This window comes from Coturnix japonica, chromosome 2, assembly GCF_054131305.1.
Source record: "Coturnix japonica strain WE chromosome 2, WE-NBRP24, whole genome shotgun sequence".
Classification (NCBI taxonomy): Eukaryota; Metazoa; Chordata; class Aves; order Galliformes; family Phasianidae; genus Coturnix; species Coturnix japonica.
This window is the reverse complement of record NC_140664.1, coordinates 41993284-42015902: the sequence shown is the minus strand read 5'-3', so window position 1 is coordinate 42015902 and position 22619 is coordinate 41993284. Positions and strand designations below refer to the sequence as shown.

The 22619-nt window shown below is 40.0% G+C and overlaps 1 protein-coding gene across 1 annotated transcript in view; it reads left to right on the top strand.

The window, feature by feature from the left end:
* Positions 1–22619, top strand: part of TTC39C (tetratricopeptide repeat domain 39C) — a 31175-nt gene that overhangs the window by 5793 nt on the left and 2763 nt on the right. The window contains exons 2-13 of the mRNA XM_015855396.3: positions 2382–2430; positions 4314–4442; positions 5354–5468; positions 9747–10101; positions 11379–11547; positions 15134–15227; positions 16385–16492; positions 16970–17079; positions 17857–17980; positions 19847–19944; positions 20821–20925; positions 22160–22198. Coding sequence (XP_015710882.2) covers positions 2382–2430; positions 4314–4442; positions 5354–5468; positions 9747–10101; positions 11379–11547; positions 15134–15227; positions 16385–16492; positions 16970–17079; positions 17857–17980; positions 19847–19944; positions 20821–20925; positions 22160–22198 — 1495 coding nt within the window. The remainder of the gene's footprint in view (positions 1–2381; positions 2431–4313; positions 4443–5353; positions 5469–9746; positions 10102–11378; positions 11548–15133; positions 15228–16384; positions 16493–16969; positions 17080–17856; positions 17981–19846; positions 19945–20820; positions 20926–22159; positions 22199–22619) is intronic.

Below are 22619 nucleotides of genomic sequence, written 5' to 3'. Positions count from 1 at the left end.
TTCTGCACCTTGTGACCGTGTCAGTATAGACTCTATAGAATCATAGAATTACCCAGGTTGGAAAAGACCTTGAAGATCATCAAGTTCAACCGCAGCCATCTCCAGGGATGGGACATCAACCACATCCCTATGCAACCTGTTCCACTGCCTCACCACCCTCACTGTAAAAGATTTTATCTAACCTAAATCTACCCTCTGAGCTTGTAACCATTTCCCCTTGTTCCATCACCACAGACCCTGCTGAAGAGTTTGCTCCTTTCTTTCTTCTGGTTCCTCTTTAGATATTGAAAGGCTGCTATCAGATCGCCTTGCAGCCTTCTTTTCTCCAGGCTGAACAGCCCCAGCTCTCTCAGCCTGTCCTCATAGCAGAGGTGTTCCATCCCTTACATCATTTTTGTGGCCTTCCTCTGGACACACTGTCAACAGGTCCATGTCTCTCCTGTACTGAGGACTCCATATCTGGATGTAGTACTCAGGTGAGGTCTCACCAGTGCAGAGCAGAGGGGCAGGATCACCTCCCTTTAACTGGTTCCACGCTCCTTTTGAAGGAGCTCAGCATACAGTTGGGAATCACTTTATTTCTAAATCTGATATGTTTCAAGCATTTTAAGGTTCAGCAGCTATTTCTGTCGCAGAAAGATCTGTATTTATAACTATTCATTAAAAAAAGAAATAACAATCTCAAATCGAAAATATTTTCGTATGGATCTCTTCTACTATTTGTTCTGTAGTTCCGCGGTATTTAATTTGCGTTTATGCTTTGGTGAGAAGATTCCTATATTCCTTGCCAAGTCCTAAGGAATGTGTGGATGCTGCTTCCTTCTCAGAGCCAAATGTTGCCAAGCATATTCAGTCAGTGTCTGCGTGCAGAGGAAACAAACCTTCCCCATCTTGGCTCTGTTTTGCAAAGTTTTAATACAGGCATAAAACCCGAATTAATGATTTATGGCACACCTTTTTGCTTTGTCGCTCTTTCCCCCCTCTGTTTTATAAGGCTGTTGAGGGCGACGACTTTGAGTTTGCTCTGAATTGGTTTCAGTATGAAACACTGATTATCTACAGGTACCAAATTGGGATTCTGAAATGATGTTTAAAATATATATAGATATTTATCCCAGATTTGCCTACCTGGTTGGCTTGGCCAACCTGTTATCTCTCTGAATGCACAGATTTGGGAAGCTGGGAAGTCTTAGAATCATAGAGTTGCTCAGGTTGGAAAAGACCTTTAAGATCGAGTCCAACCACAACCTAACCAAACTACCCTAACAACCCTCTGCTAAATCATGTCCCTGAGCACCACATCCAAACAGCTTTTAATCTCATCCACGGATGGTGACTCAACCACCGCCCTGGGGAAACGCTCACTTTATTTTTGAGCTTTCTTGAAGGTATGACGTAAGTGTGACTTTGTACATGAGGGCAGGGGCATAACCATTTCTTGTGCTGGTCTGTTGGGCAGCTGTGGGTGTGCAGTGTTGGTGCTGCAGTGTGTGTGCCCTTGAGATGTATGGTAGAGGTTACATGCTCTGGAGCAAAGCGGTGAGGCTGGAAGAAGACAGCAAAGAGGAAAATACCTAATCTGGTTTTTTAAGCAGCAAGTTGTCTTAGAATCATAGAATTACCCAGGTTGGAAAAGACCTTGAAGATCATCAAGTCCAACCGCAGCCTAACCAGTACCCTAACTCTAACAACCCTACACTAAATCATATCCTTAAGCACCACATCCAAACGGCTCTTAAACACATCTAGGGATGGCGAACAGTCTTAGAACTGTTCCATGTAGTGGAGTAAGATACATGTTCTTTCTTTAGAATAGAGGAACGAAAACCCTTGTGCTTTGTAGCGACTTTTATTTCTAACAGCTCCCGTGGCGTATGATTTATTATTTCTAATTGAAATGAGTTCGCTTTGTGGGTGGAGGGTGAGGTGGGATTCTCTTCATAGAACCACTTAACGTTTGTGTGCGAGGTCAAAGTGGTAGTGATAGATGGTGAAGAAGAGTAAAATCAGTGGATTTTGAAGCTTTGGTAGCTTGAAGTTATTTGTTTCTGACATGCTGTAAATGTGTTTCTATGGTGGTGGTTGCACTTAATAAATAAAATCAACAGCTTAGTGTGTAAAAATTATTTGTAGATATATTCAAGTTCTGGTGTGATGAATAGATGTGCCCATGTATAATGATAATTTGCCTTTCCGTTTCCATTGCATTTTGTGGAATGATGGAACTCAACATCTAAACAAGCCAACCCCACCAACCCACCAACCAAAAGTCGCCTACATTTATTTACTGATGTGTGATTCAAAATCAAGAGGTGTAATATCAATCTTTACAATAGGAAATGTGTGTAAATAGAGTTAACTGCTCTTTGTTTTCTTTGCAGAAATCATAGCCCGTTAATGAGTTTTGGAGCCAGCTTTGTCAGTTTTTTGGTGAGTAGATGGGAGCAGAGAGGAAACATATATCCTAAACATACATCCCTGCTCCTGTGGTTGATGTTTGTGCATTAATGCATGAGTTCATAATGGTGGAGGTAAATGTTTGTGTGTGAACCCATGAGTTCGTAGTGGGGGATGCTTCAATCTGTTTCTTTTTATGAGACTTAGTTTTTGCAAAGTGTTAGGTGAAGGGTATGCAGAAAACAAGTCATTACATTATATACATTATATAAATCTTGTTGACTGATGTGGTTTAAATCGAAAGTAAATGTTCTGTGATTCAGCTTCTCAGACATATGAAATATTCATGTGTTCCATTAAAAGGGCCATAAGAAAACCCTCTTATATGTGCAATAGAGGCATTGTTAAAGTAACACTCATAACATTTTCATAATGGCTTTTGCTGTTGTTTTTAATCTGTATTAAAAATGAGAATGAATATATATATAAATAAATAAATAATATATATATTTTATATATAATATATATATAAATATATATGTATTTTAAAGTGAACAGATCTTAATTTTAGGCTCTCTTTATCCTGATGTTGCTGATTAATGTTAGATTGCACCTGAAATTACCAGTGGTAATATTATTTTTAAAGACAGAATTTATTGCAGTATGCTGGAATTACCTATGCTGTAAATGAAGTTAATTTAACTTCACTCTATGCCTGCATGCAATACAAGGGTAAATATTGGTTACGAAATCTGTGCTGTGTGATTTGGTTTTGAGTAAATGGAAAGGAGAGGAGAAGAGAAAGAGGAAGAATTTCTGAGGTTTGCTTATTTGAATTGATGCGTTGTACCAGTGTAACATCACAGAGCAGCATCAGTGGATCTTGAACAAATCTTGCATAGCTACTGTTCTAAACATAGCTGCAGCACTCTGCTCGTCTGTGTCATTCAAGGCTTTTGTTTAATAAAGCATTACAGAATCACAGAATCACAGAATTATCAAGGTTGGAAAAGACCTAGAAGATCATCCAGTCCAACCATCACCAATACTTCCCATCTAAATCATATCCATCAACACAACATTCAAACATTTCTTGAACACTCCCATGGTCGGTGACTCCACCACCTCCCTGGGCAGTGCATTCCAATGCCTGACTACCCATTAAGAAGTTACTTATCCTTAAATTCTTTCTGAATTTGAATCAGTTGGTCTGATACGTGTTTTCTTTTTTCTAATTGTTTTTTTCATTCCTACACGCATAGGGATTCTGGTTCATGTTTCTTATTATGCAGTAGCTGTCTCTTATTACTGACTAGGTTGCCCAAGGAGGCTGTGGATGCCCCATCCCTGGAGGCATTCAAGGCCAGGCTGGATGTGGTTCTGGGCAGCCTGGTCTGGTGACTGGCAACCTTGCACATAGCAGGGGGGTTGAAACTAGGTGATCACTGTAGTCCTTTTCAACCCAGGCCATTCTGTGATTCTGTGATATGGTTCTATGGTTTTGGAGGCCCATTATTTCTATGAATGAGTTATATAAAAGCAGTATCTTCTTCATGGAAGCAAATGGTGCTTTACGTAACAGTCGTTGAAAGTGAATTCACAATTCTTCTTGCACTCAGTGCAGTGTAACAACATACTTGGTTTGGTAGCGTATGAGATTTTATTAAGACAAGGGGAGAAGTCTTAGTTAATATGATCTGGTTGGTTGTAAGGTTTTGATATGGCACACACAGATCTCTGGTTTGCTTCTTTGTAGAAGTAAATGTGATGATTTACATATTGATGTTAATATTATAATGAAAAAGGAAATTTTGTAGTCAGATTTCATGCAAACTTTCACCAAAACTTCCTGCCGCCTTTCTAGAAATAACAATATTTCATTTTTATCTCCCAAATCTCTGCTCTGTGTTCGGCAGAATGCCATGATGACGTTTGAAGAGGAGAAGATGCAGCTGGCATGCGATGACTTAAAGGCTACAGAAAAGCTGTGTGAGAGCGATGAAGCTGGAGTTATTGAAACAATCAAGAATAAAATTAAAAAGAACGTAAGAGCATTATCTGTAAAATATAGAATTGTATATTGGATAAATATTTCTGGAAACTTCCCTTCTGTGCTTTGTTGGGTTTTGTTCTTTTTTACTAGCTGGTTTTTGATATATGAAGAGCAGCTGAGATAAATAATAAATGTAGAAAATAAGATGAACATGTCAGTTAGAAATCTTAAGTGTCATAAAGTAGTCACGTTTAAGCATTTCCTCTTTTAAAGCAGGGTGTTATGTTAATGTTAGTAGTTATTTTCTTAAGACCTTAAGTTAGTGAGCTACTGGAGTTATTTCAGGAAGCTCCTAGCCTAGCTGCTTCAGGCTGACTTTCATTCATATGCACTCTAGCAGTGCTTAAAGGATGAGATTGAGCCTGCGTGAAAGTGCCAGGCATGTTCCCAGGGAGCTTTCCCCTTTCTAGATTTCTTCATTCTAAATAATGAAGGAAGAATAAAGCATTCAGAAAGAGTACGTGATATAGTGGATCTGTACCAGAAGTAGTAGTCATTTTTCTTCAGTTTTTACATTACTTGATAGAAAGTAATGAACCTGTGTGCTCCTAAGTGGCACTGTGTTTTCCCTGCCCCTTGCCATATGCTCCTCTCTTTGCTTTTCTGGTTAGAATCATCTTTTAGTTGCATGTCTGAGGTGTTTGTGAGTGCATTAAAGTTATGGAATTTATATCTTTTCGGAGTTTATGTAGAATCTTAATAATAATAATAAAAAGCTGATAGCAAATATTCAGAGTTTTCCTATTTATTAATCAGGAGCTTGCTTGATAAGTAGAGACATTTTAGCATGGTTTTGGTCACAAAAATGCTTGTAGTTGGTTTTGGATTTGTTAATTGTCAGGTTTAGACCTGTGTTCTTTGTTATCTTTGCTAGAATTTCTGTGTTTGTGTTATTCCAAACAGGTCGATGGACGAAAATCACCTCTATCCATGATAGATCGTCTACAAAGACAAATCATTGTAGCGGACTGTCAAGTCTACTTGGCTGTGCTCTCGTTTGTAAAACAAGAATTATCAGGTGCGTTGTGGCTTTAAAGTTTGTATGTATTTTTTGCATGCTGTCTTTGTAGTAAAGCATGACCCTAATATGGCCAGGTAACTGTTTGCATCAATTAAGTTGATTCTATTTTGAGGAAGAGCATAGTTCCGTCTGAGTCAAAGGGTAAGTGTCCCAAGTTTGATAAGCATGTAGAGATATTTTTCTACCAATTATATATGTAATATGATGAATAAGTTGAATTAGTACAGATTACAGTGTTTTGGTTTGGTATTTTAGATTGGTTGGAGTCCTTTCCATATTAGCACTGGAACAGGCTGCCCAGGGAGGTGGTGGAGTCTCCTTCTCTGGAGATATTCAAGACCCGCCTGGACGCCTACCTGTGTGACATGGTGTAGGGAGCCTGCTTTGGCAGGGGGGTTGGACTTAATCTCTAGAGGTCCCTTCCAACCCCTACAATTCTGTGATTCTGTGATATTCCCAAAGAGGTGTTAGAGCAGTTGGCACAAAGGTGGTTATCATCTGTGTGCTTCGTGTGGCCTGCATAAGAGAAGAGGCATAAAGAGCTGACACCCAGGTCACCTGGGGAAATCCATGTGTCCCATATGCATTGTGAGAACACAGATGGCAAGATGGCAGTGAAAGTAATTTTAAATGAAGCACTTTCAAGTCTAAACTGCTGAATCAGTTCTTACTCTTTGGTCACCAAAGTGTGTCCTTGCGTGCCAAAGAGGCTAATCCTGTCTTATTGAATACAAACCTCCTCATCTCATCTGAAAAGCTGTTTATAGGGTTCTCATATGCGCAATCCTAAAACTCTTTCATCCGTGAGTTTACAGAAAAGGTGGTAAAGGTCACATGCAAAGGGAACACCTTTCCAGGTTCTCATAGGTATTAGTGAACATCAAGGGGTGGCAGCCAGAGCTATCAGTGAAATCCCTGCTGGTCAGCTGAAAGATATTGGGGAAATAACACACAGATCCTTTAAAACATTAAAATCTTACTGTGAAGGGCAGAATTATTTCTGTAAGAGAGACTTGGTTTCTTTCAAGCCAGGGCGTCAAGAATATGTTTTGGTTTTAGCTAGAAAAAATGCACAGTTTTAGCTAGAAAAATATGGCATGCTTTTGATTGCCATATCAACGTCTATTGCTGCAGAAAGGTTTTCTTATTTTTGATGCTGTTGTAGCTGTTTTGTCTCCCTTCCCACCCTCCAGCTTTATAACTGGGTTGGGTAATATAACTGAGTGGTGTTTGTTCCCTTTCTCACCTGTCTGCTGCTCAGAGAACTAAAGCGGGTAGCAGAGAACTGCAGAGCATGCAAGATATTTGGGTTATTCTACTGAGGAAAAAATAAACCTGGAATCTTTAGTTAAAATTTGAAGCGGTTAAATGCAGTGTCAGGGACTGTTAGTTACTGCCATCGTGACACCGTTTGTTGGGTCAGTTATTTTAGGTTTTACGAGTGCATTACCTTTCTGATTATGTATAAACATCTTGTTTTTGTGGTGATGTTTCTGTACTGAAATAGCAGCCAGATTACTGAGATGAGTCTCATTTCATACCAGTACAGAGGCGGATACATTCTGCTGATCAGTGGATGATGAGTGAAAAATTTCTTGTGTTTTTTTCTTCCTGGAACAGTTTGACAAGAAGCATATGATGACATGCAAGCTGCTTTCTCATATGCCTCACACATTTTCCATTTGCCTCTCCACCCTCATGGATGTAACAAAAATAGTTTCATCAAGAAGTTAGTAATACAGCAGCTTGTATTAGCTTCCAACAGCAATGTTGAATTACCTTTTCTTAGCTGCTGTCATGGGCATGACAGCTACCTTGAGAAGTTCTTCCTGAGAAATCTCAGCTTGGTGATTGGGCTTGATTTCTTTCTTTTTTTATGTTTGAGGAATCATAAATTAAATTATTTTATCTGAGCATATCAAATCTGTTAATCTTCTGGTCAAAGTGTGGCAGCACAATGGTGAAGGTAAAGCCTCAAGTTAAACTGTTTCCCGCTCATGTCACAAGCTATTACCAGTAAAGTGAACTGTAGAATAAGTAGAACATCTTTGTTATCTTATTGGCATCCCTACACATAACGGGGGGGTTGAAACTAGACGATCTTCAGCCCAGAAATCCAAATATGTGCTGGGCTGCATTAAGAAAGGGGTGGGTCCCCATCTGCAGTACTGTGTCCAGGCCTGGGGCCCCCAGTACAGGAAGGACGTGGAGCTCTTGGAGTGGGTCCAGAAGAGGGCAGATAAGGTGATCAGAGGGCTGGAGCACTTCTCCTACGAGGAAAGGTTGAGAGAACTGGGCTTGTTTAGCTTGGAGAAGGCTCCAGGGAGACCTCATTGTAGCCTTCCAGTACTTGAAGAGAGCATATAAACAGGAGGGAGAATGGCTGTTAACGAGGGTGGATAGACAAGGGGGAATGGTTTTAAACTGAGACAGGGGAGCTTTAGGTTAGAGGTTAGGAGAGAGTTCTTCGTACAGAGGGTGGTGACGCACTGGAACAGGTTGCCCAAGGAGGCTGTGGATGCCCCATCCCTGCAGGCATTCAAGGCCAGGATGGATGTGGCTCTGGGCAGCCTGGTCTGATGGTTGGCAACCCTGCACACAGCAGGGGGGTTGAAACCAGATGATCATTGTGGTCCTTTTCAACCCAGGCCAGTCTATGATTCTTTGTCTATCGCTTTACTATTAAAAGCTGTTGATTATTCATCTTGTGGTGAACCACAAAATTCTTGAAATATTCTGTGCAGCAAAAATTGACCTAATTGCTGAGAACTGGACTAACATAAGTCTCATAATGCAGCTGGTTCATGGCAAAGGTTTGCTTTTATTCTTGTAATGGCTTAGTACGGAACTCAAGATGCAGGATTTATTTAATAGGTACTTTGTTATGTTGACAGAACACTTCTGTCACATCTGAGATAATAATTTTTGCCACCTTTCTCACTGTAATTTAAGATTATCGAGCCAGGTCTGCATAATTAGACTTGAAAAAGGAGCAATTAATCAGTGATGATGCTTTCCCTGGAATTTACTTGGTTAGTATGTCAAATATTTACAAAGAGGGGTTGGGCATTGTTAGCATTTTCCTGTTGTTGACATAAGGCACAGTTTCTGAATCCACATCTGACATCAGTTACAACACGGATCTCTGCAAACTCAGTGGTATCCATTTAGAACACCACTGCTCTATCCTTTTATTTTTTCTCATTTTCATTCCTGTTAGCGCAGTTTGTAATTGCTGGGGCTCGAACACAGTCAGAATGCTTATGTCAGCTTCTGCAGTGAATGCACACAGGTATATTCTGTGTTTGCTTTCTGTTCACCACTTGTGCTGTTGTCCAGGGATGGAGGTGCTGTAACCAGGATGGGTGCTGTGCAAGCACATAAATCTGACATTATATTCTGCTGTCGTGTCCTCCTGTAAAGAGGGCAGGGAGGTTCAGGCTTCTCATTCTAAACTAGGAAAGGACAAGACCAGGTTGTTAGGGATCACAGTCTCACAGTCTCGTGTGGGTTGGAAGGGACCTTAGAGATCATTGAGTCCAACCCCCGGGATTTGAGCCTCCTGTGTAGCAGAGCGGCACTTCTACCACTTGTGCCACAGGGGGGATTCGAACCCAGGCCCTCCGGTGTTGCAACACAGCATTCCTACCACCTTTAAGAAGTGAGGCAACTGAAATATATTTGAAAACAGATTTTTTTTATCATTCTTTTTTTTTTTTTTTTTTTTTCCTGTTTCTGTCAATTATTATTATTATTATTATTAATTAGAAGTTCCTGTATTTCACAGTTTGGGGGATGTGGGTAGTAATGATGCTGAAATTGTTATTGTCTGACCCAAGGGATGGATTTTTGTGGTTTATTTTTCTCCATTTTAAGTGTTTTTCCATAAATTTGCTTTGAACATGATTTGGACTTCAGGCAAAACCTCTTTCAAGCATTTCTTTTCTCTGCCAGACAGTGATTTTGTCTTCATTGTAAAGTGGGGCAAGAATCCAGCATTAGGTTCTTTTTGGTTTCTGTATTTCTTCCTGCCTACAGGAAAGTCCCTTTGTGTGGTGCACTGTTTAAAGGTCTCTGAGAAGCACTGAGGTTTGTATTCCTTAATATGAAAGATCTCTTTAATGTGACAGTAGCAGCTCTTTTTGCAAAACCCTTTGCATAGTGTTAATTTAACGCTAATAGAGAGCTTTCTAGGATACATTAAACAGAATTTCCTACTGATCATGCTCCGCTTCTGAAATACGTTTCTTGAACTGTTTTTTCCTTGACATTTAGCATACATAAAAGGCGGCTGGATCCTCCGAAAAGCCTGGAAGATTTACAACAAATGCTATACGGACATTAATACGCTTCAGGAAATCTATCAGAAGAAAACTACTCAGGAATCCTTGACTTCTGACGCTGCAAATGATAATCATGTTGCCGCAGAAGGTGTAACGGAGGATTCGCTAAACAGACTGAAAGGTGCTGTTAGCTTTGGATATGGACTTTTTCATCTTTGCATATCCATGGTGCCCCCAAACCTGCTCAAAATCATCAACCTGCTGGGTTTTCCTGGAGACCGCCTACAGGGGCTTTCTTCACTGATGTATGCAAGTGAAAGTAAGGACATGAAGGCCCCTTTAGCTACGTGAGTAGCTATATTGAAATGCTTTGGTAGATAACTTAGTACTGAAAGTAAGTAGATGGGGGTAAAAAAAGGAAAAAAAAATCAAAGCCAAAAAGAACCGTCATGTTGCTTTAAAGAAAACAACAGCAGGTAAAATAAACTTGCAGTTTGTTGTTTAATGTGCTGTGGTTTATTGAATTCATCACTTAGTAGTGCACTAGATCTCTCTGCTGTTAGTTATTTGTGTGCTTGGGGTTTGTTGGTGTTGTGCTGCATTCTTCAGCACCTAATGTCTAATATAACCCATATGTTAGTACAATAAATACAAGCATCCCCTTGAGTGCTTAGTAGTCTGATTCTCTTCTATGAGGAGAGCATACCATTATATGTATGAGACTAACTAAGGTCATTTATACTTAATATCGACCAACAATCTTTCCAGTTTAATTTCAGCATCTGAGAAAAATCGAGTGTTTTCTTATTGCATTTTTGTTCTTTAAGCTTTCACATATTCATTTTTCCCCAAACCCTTGTGTTGCATTCAGATCTTTTTCTTGGATGAAGGGTTAGTCTGATGTAACTTGAAGCCATTAGTGAGAGCAGTTTGTTATCATGTTCTCTCCAAACTGATACTTCTATTGCTGGACCTACCTTAAGTACAGCCAAATGTCTTCTGAAATACAGACAGCAGAGCTAGTTTCTTTTGCTTGAGGAGTTATACTTTTGATTAAGAAAAACATTGAGGTTAAATGTTCCTTTTGATTTCTTTTGTGACGTTTCTGGGGGGAAAGAAGCAGCATTCTTTTCCCAGTGTGATAGTGGAGTAGATATTCCTTCAGCTGGCCCTGAGAAGCTCTGTGCTCTGCCCTTATTTCTTTGTGAGTGATGTAGGTCATGTAGAAAACTGCCCTTCTAAACACCAGATGTGTTTCTGTTTTACATTGATTTCAGGGGTGTGTATGTGCTGGGGAGTGGAGTTGGCTGGTGTTATTTTTGTTTCCCAGTGAACTATTACATTTTACTGCTTGCTTATGGGTTTTTCTGTTTTAAAATCTATAGCCTTGTAAAGAGTTAATGGATATGATGCTTTGATTTGTAGTATGAGCCTGCTGGTTACTTTCCTTTTGGTTAATGTGCAGTGAATTGTACATGCACCATGCAGTGGTGTATGGGGATAGTGTTGCGTTCTATATATCAGGCTGTATGAGAAAAAATGCATACCCTTTGTTTTTCAGGATCATTATCTTTAAGTCTCTGTTTATGAGCTGTAATCATTTCTGCTCTTGTGTTCCTTTTAGATTAGCTCTGTTGTGGTACCACACAGTTGTTCGCCCCTTTTTTGCTCTTGATGGCAGCGATAACAAGGCAGGATTGAAAGAGGCCAAAGAGATTCTTGCAAAGAAAGAATCTGCTTACCCAAATTCTTCTCTGTTCATGTTCTTCAAGGGAAGAATACAGCGATTAGAGGTACTGCATCTTTCTTTTCTTTTGGCTGACGTTTTCCCCATCTCCTCCCCCTGGTATCTGATGATTTTCTGATGTGAATGAACTGGGTAAACTTCAATAAATTGTGTCTGAATGTACAGGCTTGCAGTGAGGTAAGTGAGAAGAGAGGATTAATTTCTTGCTAGTTGCAGGCTCGCATGCCTTGTGCTCCTGCCTGATTTAACAGCACTTTGCAGTCCTAATTCTTATACTAGATGTGTTTATAACTTTGTTCTGTAAATAACCTTGTTTGGTAACTTCTTGTGGCAGAAATAGCCATTCGGGTTTTGCTTGTCAAGCTGAAATCTGAGTATTAGCTACTGAGAGCGTAGCATTTATCTTCTGCTTTTCATTTTATGCATTGTACGCTTACAGCTAAATCATCTGCAGTAATTTCCCTCAAATAATTGCTTTTGCTTTTAAAAGAACAAAACAGGATGTTTTCTGTTGCTATGGTGAGCTGTGACCCGAGCAGAATATACTCCATGGAAATGTTGTGAATGCTGTTGCAGAATGGTATCATTCCAACGCAGCAGAAGCCTCGTGGCTTTTGGCTCAATTATTCTTGAAGGATAATCCAAGATGGTAAAAGTACACCAGACAACTGCACTGCTGTGTTTATCAATCCAGAATCATAGAATCATAGAATTACCCAGGTTGGAAAAGACCTTGAAGATCATCAAGTCCAACCACAGCCTAACCATAGTACCCTAACTCTAACAACCCTACGCTAAATCATATCCCTGAGCACCACATGCAAATGGCTCTTAAACACAACCAGGGATGGCGATTCAACCACCTCCCTTGGGGTCGAGGTGGGGAATTCCCTGGGGGAATATTTCTGAAGCATTTATACCATCAAAGAAACCCAACCAAAGAGCACAAAACCAGAACGTTCTTCTCATATCATAACTTAAGAACTTGATACCGGTGGCCATTCTTTTGCTACAGTTTGCAGTTAATTCTCACAAATGCAGCTCAGTTTTGAGGAAGGTAGCGGCAGCAAGAGAACAGAGGAGTGCTCTTCTGTGGCCTGTATCATTTGGCAGGCATCCTCTTGCATGTAGCTTGCTTATTTTTTGTGATGTGTTTCTTCTGTCCTTGTGGAAGCTGTAGGGTCAGCCTACTGCTGCCTTGGTCAGCAGGATGCTTTCTAGTTGCTAACAGGAATTAAAATGGTCCTTTCCTTTACATATGTCTGAACTGGAGGTGTGCTTACCCTCACATTGTAAACTAATGTGCTGGTAGTTCCATGAGGTAGGTTTCTATATTATGAGTTTGGAGGAGACATGGAAGATCATCCAGTCCCGCCCAGTGCCATGGGCAGGGCTGCCCCCAGCAGCTCAGCTGCCCAGGGCCCCATCCAACCTGGCCTTGAGCACCTCCAGGGATGGGGCACCACAGCTTCTATGGGCAGCTGTGCCAGCGCCTCACCACCTTCTGAGTGAAAAATTGTGAAAGATTGTGATCTGGGTCTGATGCATTTCTGCCTTTTAGCTTGCAATATTGCTTACTCTTCTATTTAGATAGCAATGCCTTTTAAGGATCTTAATCTGCTTTTATAAATTGGACAAAGCAGCCCAGTCTGAAGTACTTAGAGAGAGAGGTAAGGGCACGAGCCAGAACACCACTGGTTTGCTCAGGTGTGCTACAGTGTTCAATCTGCAGAGTAATAAAAACGTCCAGTGATGTTACATTCCTATATACACTGCTGACATGTTCCCTTGCTTTTTTCAGTTATCTTTTACAGACATCTCGGTGTCAGTAGCATCATCCTAATGTAGGGTTGGGAGAGTATAGGAAGGAGAACTAGGCTGGGCAAGGGTAATAAGAAGCACTGAAACTGAGAGCGAGAGTTTTAGAATGAACTCATAATTATTAAGGGGGGAAAAACCCACAACAACAGAGCTTACACATAAGGTTTATTTTCAGAAATGCTGCTATTCCCCTTTTGGTTTTAGATATTGTTTGCTCACTTGTCCTTAGTTAGGAGCAGTACTCACTTAAAGAGCATTACAAATTCATAGTTCCGATTGATAACAGAAAGATCAAGGCATGCAACGTTATTGTATTCACGTTACCCTTAATATTATTAATATTATGGGTTGTATGTATTAATATGTATTTAATATTATGGCTTGTAACATACAGGGTTATGCAGCCCTGTATGTTACAAGCTTTATGGTTTAATCTTTTCTGTTGTCTTTATATTATGCTCAAGAGAAGCATAAGTAAAGACCAAGGAACTGCACGTTTGTGTGCACGTTTGTGTTTGTTCAGCTCTCATTATCCCAACTATAAAAAGTCAGCCTTGATGCTCTACTTGCTGACTCATCCGCCTGCATAATTCTTACGTTCTGCTCTCTGAAACAGTAAGTAGGCGGTAATTAATGTTATTTTAAGAATTAACAGTGTGAGTAGAAATTTGTATTCTGCGTGTTGTTCCAGTGCCTGGAGATAACTGATACTTTCAGTTACTGAGGAGTATCTCTGTAGCATATTTACTGAGCTTGATGCTTAAGGAAAGCTTATGCAGAAAGCATTTGGCACACTGCTCTTCAGTGTTTTCTATTACGGTATGCTGAGGAGTGTGTGCTGCTATAAAACAGAGCAAGCTGTATATTGCACGGGCTCCCTCGTAACTTTGAGGGCAGATATGCTCAACAGAAAGGCAGGTGGGTTGGACTCTTCTGCCATACCAGAAAACATCTTTGTTCAGTCATTGCTTCCTTTTGTAGTATTCATGGTTTATACTTTTACAGCTGCTGTAACTGCTGGCAGTTGTGCTGTCTTGATGCAGTGTAAAGCATCTCAGGTAGTTCTCCCTGATGAAACAAAGAAACTGAATGAAATCACTCTAGATGTGGGCAGGGGGTAGGGCAGGGAGCAGTGGCACGTCCTGAGGTACAACTCTACCAGGTGTTACAGTCAATTTCAGGCTTCATAGTGAACAGAAGGAATACAGACACTGATCTCGAAGGCTGAGAGATTATCCTGTGTGAGTAATGGGTGATCATTGTTACATTATTAAGCTCCAGCAATATCCTTCCACTTCCTCTTCTTCTCCTTCCTCTCTTTACATGACATGGCAGGTTCCATTCCATAGGTTTTAATTTGTATTTTTGTACGTGTTAGAATTGATTATTATTACTTTGCAGGCACATGCTTTGTGTTCTTGTGTTCTTTAAATACAGATTTGAGTTGTTTTATATTAGCGATACTTCCTTTTTGACTTTTAATCTGGCTTCTGCATTATGTTTTATATTGTTTATATGGAATGTGGGGAAAAATACATTTACCATCAGACCTGTTTTGGAAGTGTGTTCAGTGGTGTAAATGAAGACTTGGTCACAGTTTGCCCACTGGGATGTTTTGCCTCTCATCTAATTGAACCAGAGGCTGCGATCTGTGTGACAGTGCTATTTGATTTAACTCCGTCATTGTATTTAAATTCATATTAACACAAAACTGATTGTGTTCTTTTAAAATGTGATGGATAATATGATTTTGATAACTTCAGACATGACTTTTTTTTTTTCTTTTTCTCCTTTCTCTTCACCGTTATTAGTGTCAAATCAATAGTGCCTTGGCTTCATTTCATACTGCTTTGGAACTTGCAACAGACCAAAGGGAGATTCAACATGTCTGCTTATATGAAATAGGTAAATGGGATATCTTTATGCTGTAAATATTCCACTTTAAAGTTTTGAATAACAGCTTCAATAAAGAAAATGAATGATTTTGTTTAGGATTATTAAAAAAAGGTTTTAGAGTACTGGCCATTGTCTTGACTGGATAATGTTAATCATAGACTGGCCTGGGTTGAAAAGGACCACAATGATCATCTAGTTTAAACCCCCCTGCTATGTGCAGGGTCACCAACCACCAGACCAGGCTGCCCAGAGCCACATCCAGCCTGGCCTTGAATGCCTCCAGGGATGGGGCATCCACAGCCTCCTTGGGCAACCTGTTCCAGTGTGTCACCACCCTCTGTGTGCAAAACTGTCTCCTAATCTCTAACCCAAACCTCCCCTGTCTCAGTTAAAGATCATTCCCCCTTATCCTATCACTGTCCACCCTTCTAAACAGCTGTTTCCCTTCCTGTTTAAACATTCCCTTTAAGTACTGGAAGGCTACAATGAGGTCTCCCCAGCCCTTCTCTTCTCCAAGCTAAACAAACCCAGTTCTCTCAACCTTTCCACACAGGAGAGGTGCTCCAGCCCTCTGATCGTCAAATCATCCTGTCATCTTATTTGGTTGAATAGCACTCAACAACTGTTTATAATTTTCAGGTTCTCTGGAACTGTTCACCTGCAGGAGATTGTTTAAAATGGAATTGCTATTTTTAATGTCAAAACTGAATAGATCCTAATGGAGCTTCAGAGACTGCAGGACCTCTACTTTGTGTTGCATTTTATGCTACTGATAGAAGGAAATGATTAACAGCAACAGAAAGTGTCATTCTTTTCTCTGCTTTCAATTTTCATGGAAATCTTTAGAGCAGAGAAGCTTTAAGTGTGTCTGGTTAAAGAAGAATAAGGGAGCTGGTAGTAGCTGAGGAAGAGCTTTTGGTGTCTGTTTAGATTTGTTGTCAGCGTGAATTGGCTTCGTTGCTTAGTATAGCACGAATAACTCAGTATTTTTCAGCTAATTTAAACCAGATTTAGAACGTGTTATTGATAAATTTTGTTTTTAATTTTTCCAGTTACTGGTATAATTGTGAAGCTAGCTCCAGCTCTCATAAGCAGACACTGTGCTTCAGTAATGTTTATGCCATGTCTGAATTACTGTGCTTTCATGAAGTTGGTCTCTCCTTTAGGCTGGTGCAGCATGATAGAGATGAATTTCAAAGACGCCTTTGAATCCTTTGAAAGGCTGAAGAATGAATCCAGGTGGTCTCAGTGCTATTACGCTTATTTAACAGCAGGTGAGTATTTCCAGCGATGATTGCAAGTGATAAATCAATGATATGATACGATACTTCTGGTGCTGGCTAGTGCTCTTAGTGTGTTCTACACTGCTTCTTATGCAGCTGTCTGTCAGACTGTACTTATGTAATTGTGTTTATGTAATTTATTAATGCATGTGTATATGCCCTTGCCCTCCAGCTATGATTATTACGTGATCTGTTGCTAAGCTGATAGCGTACTGAAAAGATTTACTTAATAAATCCTTAGCTGTTGGGTGATACCAGGTCCTTTAATGGGTATGGAAAACAATACAGACATGTTAATGATCTCAGAGCATACCTGGGAGAGCAGGGATTTCTGTGTTCATCAAGTCCCATTTTAGGTCCTTTGCAGAAGTGCATTTTTTTTCCCCATAGTTCTATGATGTTTAATCTTTTTTTCCCCCTTTTTTTTTCTCCCAGCAGTGTTAACACATTTTTGTTTCTGTGTCGTAGTGTGTCAAGGAGCCACCGGTGATGTCAGTGGCGCTCAGAATGTGTTCAAGGAAGTTCAGAAGCTTTTCAAAAGGAAAAATAATCAGATCGAACAATTTTCAGTGAAGAAGGTTTGGTTTAAGCATAAGTTAACTTGTTTCAGAACAGTTATTTGATAACTGTGTTTCATTCTTTACCATTATTTGTTTTTCGAATGAAGTATCTGTTTCCTCCTACTTTGCTTTTGTTGAATTAATGAGAAGGATTCAGGGGAGGAAAAAAAAAGTAGTGTCGTGTATTTTAAAGTCTTGTCAAACAAAATGTGAATTGGCTTTTCAACTGAAGTAACTAAAGATACAGATACTCAAAGAAAGGTCTCAGGCCAGGCTGGATGGGGCTGTGAGCAACCTGGTCTAGAGGGATTATCCCTGCCTATAGCAGGGGGTTGGAACTTGATGATCTTAAAGGTCCCTTCCAACCCAAACCATTCTGTGATTGTAATTCTCTCCTTAGCTTTGTTTTTCCTAGTCCTTTTTTATGTTATGTATGTATATTTTTAGTTAAAACCATGGTTCTTTCGTTTGAGTATCACCCAACTGAGGATTTTCAGCTGTTGCAGTGTCAGCATCCATTCAATAAGTAGTTGGGATTGTGAAACAGAAGAAAACAAATTTAGGCTGCAAATAAAGCAGCTTCCAATTTTGATCAGTGTGTAGCCCCGAAGTTAAATAAAAAGTCTTTGATTAGTCTTAAACTTTAAACTAAATTGCCAACAATGATTTTTAAGAAAATTGTTTGATGCTTTCATGGAACAGTTACTATTTGATAAACTGCTTGTGAGTATTAAGTTCTTTGTAGAAGGACAGATGACAGCTCTTTCCTCTTTCTTCTTCCTTTCTAATTTGCAGGCAGATAGATTCAGAAAACAAATGCCAACCAAAGAGCTCTGTGTCCTGGCATCCATTGAAGTGCTATACTTGTGGAAGGCCCTTCCAAACTGTTCCCTCTCCAACCTACAACATATGAGCCAAGGTATAATATGGATTCTTGATACAGTTATTTATATTTATGGAATGTGGTCAGAGAAGGGCAACAAAACTTGTGAGGGGTCTGGAGCACAAGTCTTATGAGGAACGGCTCAGAGAGCTGGGGTTGTTTAGCTGGGAGAAGAGGAGGCTCAGGGGAGACCTCATTGCACTCTACAACTTCCTGAAAGGAGGTTGTGATGAGGAGGAGCTTGGCCTTTTCTGTCAGGCAACAAACAGGACCCAAGGAAATGGCCACAAGTTACCTGTTATGTGTGTCTCAGGAATGGTGGGATAATGGAGTAATTTTTTTTTTGTTTCCTTTCTTCTTGGACAGTGTGGGTTTACTTTCCTGATTTGAGTTGTCAAACTTTTCCTTGGGGCTGAGAGCTCTGGTTTGTAGGGATCAAGCTGTATCCACACGTATCTTTGCAAGTAAAATACCAAGTAACAAGAGACTTCTAAGAGACTCCGTGGGGCTACCTTTGTGTCCAAATACTTAATGTAGCCACTTAATGTAGCCAATCCTTAGTTACTCATAGGTGGTTTATTTGCTGACTGCAGAGCTGGTTTAAATCAGGTGGAGTTTATTACATGAGGCAGAATATGAAGTTAAAGGAGCTCTACTGTTTCCAGACTCCCAGAGCTCCTTTTGAAGGGTTGAAAAGTCCTGTGGGCACCCATGTTACTGAGGTATCTAGAAGCAATGGTGCAGACAGGTACAAATGGTTCCTTGTGGAACTAGTATTGATGTAACAGCTGTTCTGAGTTGGTGCTAATAAGCCTAATTAAAACGGGGCCTGATTCATCTAGAGATGGTTACATGCGTCAGTGAATACAGCACCATGCTGCTGAGTCACAGTCTGGCCCAGCAATGAGCCTTACCTACTTATCAGCACTGGGAATTATGATGCCAGAATTCTTTAATCTGGTGTCTTATGCCCAGTGTGGATTTCTGTGTCTGTTGGTTGTCTTCAGTTCAGAACAGATGTACTTTATGTGAAATGCTTGGATATTTTGCCCCGTTTTCCTCGGACCATGGACTATGCATTTTTTTCTTTCAATGTCTGGGACAACCCAGTTGCCAGTCACACCAGGAGGAGTAGATCATTTCTTGACTTTAACTTTCTAGCTGATCATTCAGGGCCAAACAGAGAAATGTGTTCTCTTCATGAGAGAAGAATGCATCACCTGCTAGTGAGTTCAGAGGGCCATCTGATAGGAATCATTACCATTGATGACAGATTGCTTGATGAGATTGACACAAAATCATAGAATCGTAGAATCATAGAATCACCAAGGTTGGAAAGGTCCAACCATTCACCTATTACTAATAGCTCCCACTAAACCATGTCCCTCAACACAACATTCAAATGTTCCTTGAACACCCCCAGGGTCAGTGACTCCACCACCTCCCTGGGCAGTCCATTCCAGTACCTGACCACCCTTTCTGAGAAGTAATACTTCCTAATGTCCAGCCTGAATCTCCCCTGCTGCAGCTTGAATCCATTCCCTCTGGTCCTATCACTAATGACACGAGAGAAGAGGCCGATACCCAGCTCACTACAACCTCCCTTCAGGAAGTTATAGAGAGCAATAAGGTCTGCCCTGAGCCTCCTCTTTTCCAGGCTGAACATTCCCAGCTCCTTCAGCCTCTCCTCATATGGCCTGTGCTCCAGACTCCTCACCAGTTTTGTTGCCCCATGGGTTGTATTTAAAAGAAACCAGATTACTTTGATGTTGATTGCTATTGGCATCTCACATTTTCTGCTGGAATTTGGTGATAAGAGTAAAAAATCAGTGTAGACTGCAATTCTTGTCTAAGGAAAGATTTCAATCCATCTTGTTTGTTTATTGGAATGTTTTCGTTAAGCCTGTCAGGACGTTGATGATTCATCAGCTGTTGGTTTGAGGAATTTGCTTCTTGGTGCCATACACAAATGCTTGGGAAATTCTGAAGATGCTGTTCAGGTAAGTTGTTAATTATACCACCAGTTGTATTTTGTGAACTATAATTTTATTCATCAGTAAATATTGTTGAGGAAGTCTGTTAAGCAAACTGCTAATTTTCAATGCTGTTGATCGGTCTGTTGTATGAATTCCAACAGAATATGTTGGGTTCTTTTCAAATCTTGAATTAGGCCGTTCTATTGTAAAAGCAATTGTCTGATATTGAGCAAGCATGGTAGTTCATGTGTCTTATGGAGCAAGAGTTATGTGGAAACTGGGAAGAAGACTGGAAAAGTTCTTGTGCTTCTGGGTTTGCTCTGTATGACAAAAAGAAAATCACCTTGAAAACAAAACACAGAACTTGTTGGTCGACCTTTTAAAGGCTTGGATGTGGTATTAGATATTAGACACTAAGAGGTGTGGTAGTTAGCAAATGCAAAATAATAAATCAGCTCTTGCAGGCAGAACTTCTGTTTTTCCTTCCCTCCCCAGGACTGAATACAATTCACATTAGGAACTAGAGAGCTGTATTACATCTCCCTCCCATCCTGCCCTCAAAAGTAGTTTAAACAATCCATGTGCTTTATCTCCAAAGTTGAATTTCCTTGTTAGGCCTTAATAGTTTAGAATATAATGTTGGAAAAACCTTGACGTGGTCAATGTATTGCTTGGCAAAAAATGCAAACAAATAATTCTGCCTTGATTCAGTAGCGTTAGCGAAAACCTCCCTGTGCTTGCTTAAAGAATGTGTGCCATTGGAAATGTTAACATATTCTCATGTTACTTGGGCTAATTTCAAATGCTTGAAGTTGAAAGGTACTTTTGGATTTTTAAGTGATCAGATCTTCCATTTTAAGACCTTGTTTCAGTCTTTTTTTTTCTCTTTTCTTTTTATAGTACTTTCAGCAGGCTGCTAAAGACGAACTGTGCCGGCAAAACAACTTGTACATCCAGCCATACGCCTGCTATGAGCTTGGCTGTCTTCTATTAGACAATCCAGAGGTAATGGTATCACCTACTTCTAATCTCTGTAAGAAAAGAATAAAATAAGTGTGGTGCAGAATCAGCATAGCACTGTACCAACAGTGAAACGAAGTTTATGGGTGAGAAGCTTAATATATCCGTTGTGAACACTGTAATGCCATACTTAGTTGTGACAGGGTTTTATTCTCACATAAATTATTAGACTCTTTGGGGTTCTTCAGGGGAGTTGCTACATTCCTGATTGTTGGTGGTACAGTTCTATAGCAGTTAAATAAACGCGAGCAAACCTTCTGTCTTTCTGTAGCTGTGATGTTTATGGGCAGTCAGCACTGAAGCAAGAATTGCGATGAGCAGAGCACCGTATTTTGATTTATTATTTATTCCTTCTCACCGAAGAGTTTACGTTTGTTGCAACTGCTGCTAAGTAGGAGGGTAGCAGATAGTGAAATTATCTGAGGGCTCTGAGAATTAGGAGCATTCCCTTTTTCCTTCTTGCTTTATAAATAGCATTTGCACACAGCTAACAGGCTTTGCTTTGGGTGTTTGGGGGCTGAAAAAGCCTTGGCTTGTAGCTGCTGCGGTAAATAGCACTTAGTGTGTGAAGGAAGCCATCTCTTGTGGCACTCGGTGAGGAAACAAATGCTGCTTGTCTTATGTGAGATGGGGTTGGGTGGGGAGAAGCAGGAGCAGGATTGGGGTAAATGGTGCTGTTTTTAGAAGATTGCACTCACTAGCTTGAGATACCGTGCAGTTCATATCTGAGAGCTCTGTAATGACTATGAAAAAGAAGGAAGTGTATTGAAGACTATACATTGTAGTATAAAAAGCACGCTGTTGTTAAATGTATGTTACTTTGAAATGACTCTAATTATATGTTGGAGCTGTCATACAATCCCATTCATCTTTGTTAAATTAACCTGATTAGAACCATATTATGTGAGATTTTCGTATGGCTGTGTCAATAATAAGAAGTTTTTTGTAGATGTTTTATACACTGCAAATGTAACTTAACTGATGTAAATAAGTAAGACTATAGCCAGGTATTACTGATGAGAAAAGTTAATTTTTTCTGTTTCTTATTTGGCACTTTGATATTTATTTGCAATACTTTAATTTAAAGTACTCTATAATAAGAAATAATACCTAGTTTTCAAAGTAGAGATGCTATTCTAGACTGCCTAGGCTGTATGTTTGAGATATGCTCTGTAATGTTTGCAGTGCAATTCTAATTCAGCGTCTTTTCTTTTTGTAGACCGTGCCAAGAGGCAAAACCTTACTTCTCCAAGCCAAGGTAAAAACTGTGGCACCTCACACTTAGCATTCTGAGAGGAGGGTATCTGAGAAGTTGTGGTGATTTGGTTTGGTTTTTTTTGTCAGTGTCCATCACCTGCAATCTACAATGCTAACTTAGTAGGTGTTTATTTATGTATATGAAATGCACTTGTGTTTTATAGGTCAATCATAGTACAGAGCTCACAGTAGTGACCTCTGCTGGACTGTTACGACTTTACCGATGTTTTTTCTAAGATTCAGCAGTAAAAGTTTGAAAACTGCAGCTCATCCCTGCGTATGTGCTCCCTATGGTCCCTGATTTGGGTGTGGTGGGGTCTTTCTTGAGCTGTAAGACTTGAATAATTTTCCAGGTAGTGTTAAACTGAATAGGATCTAAACAACGTGGTGAAAAGAGCAGAAAGCTTCAATTTTCAACAACT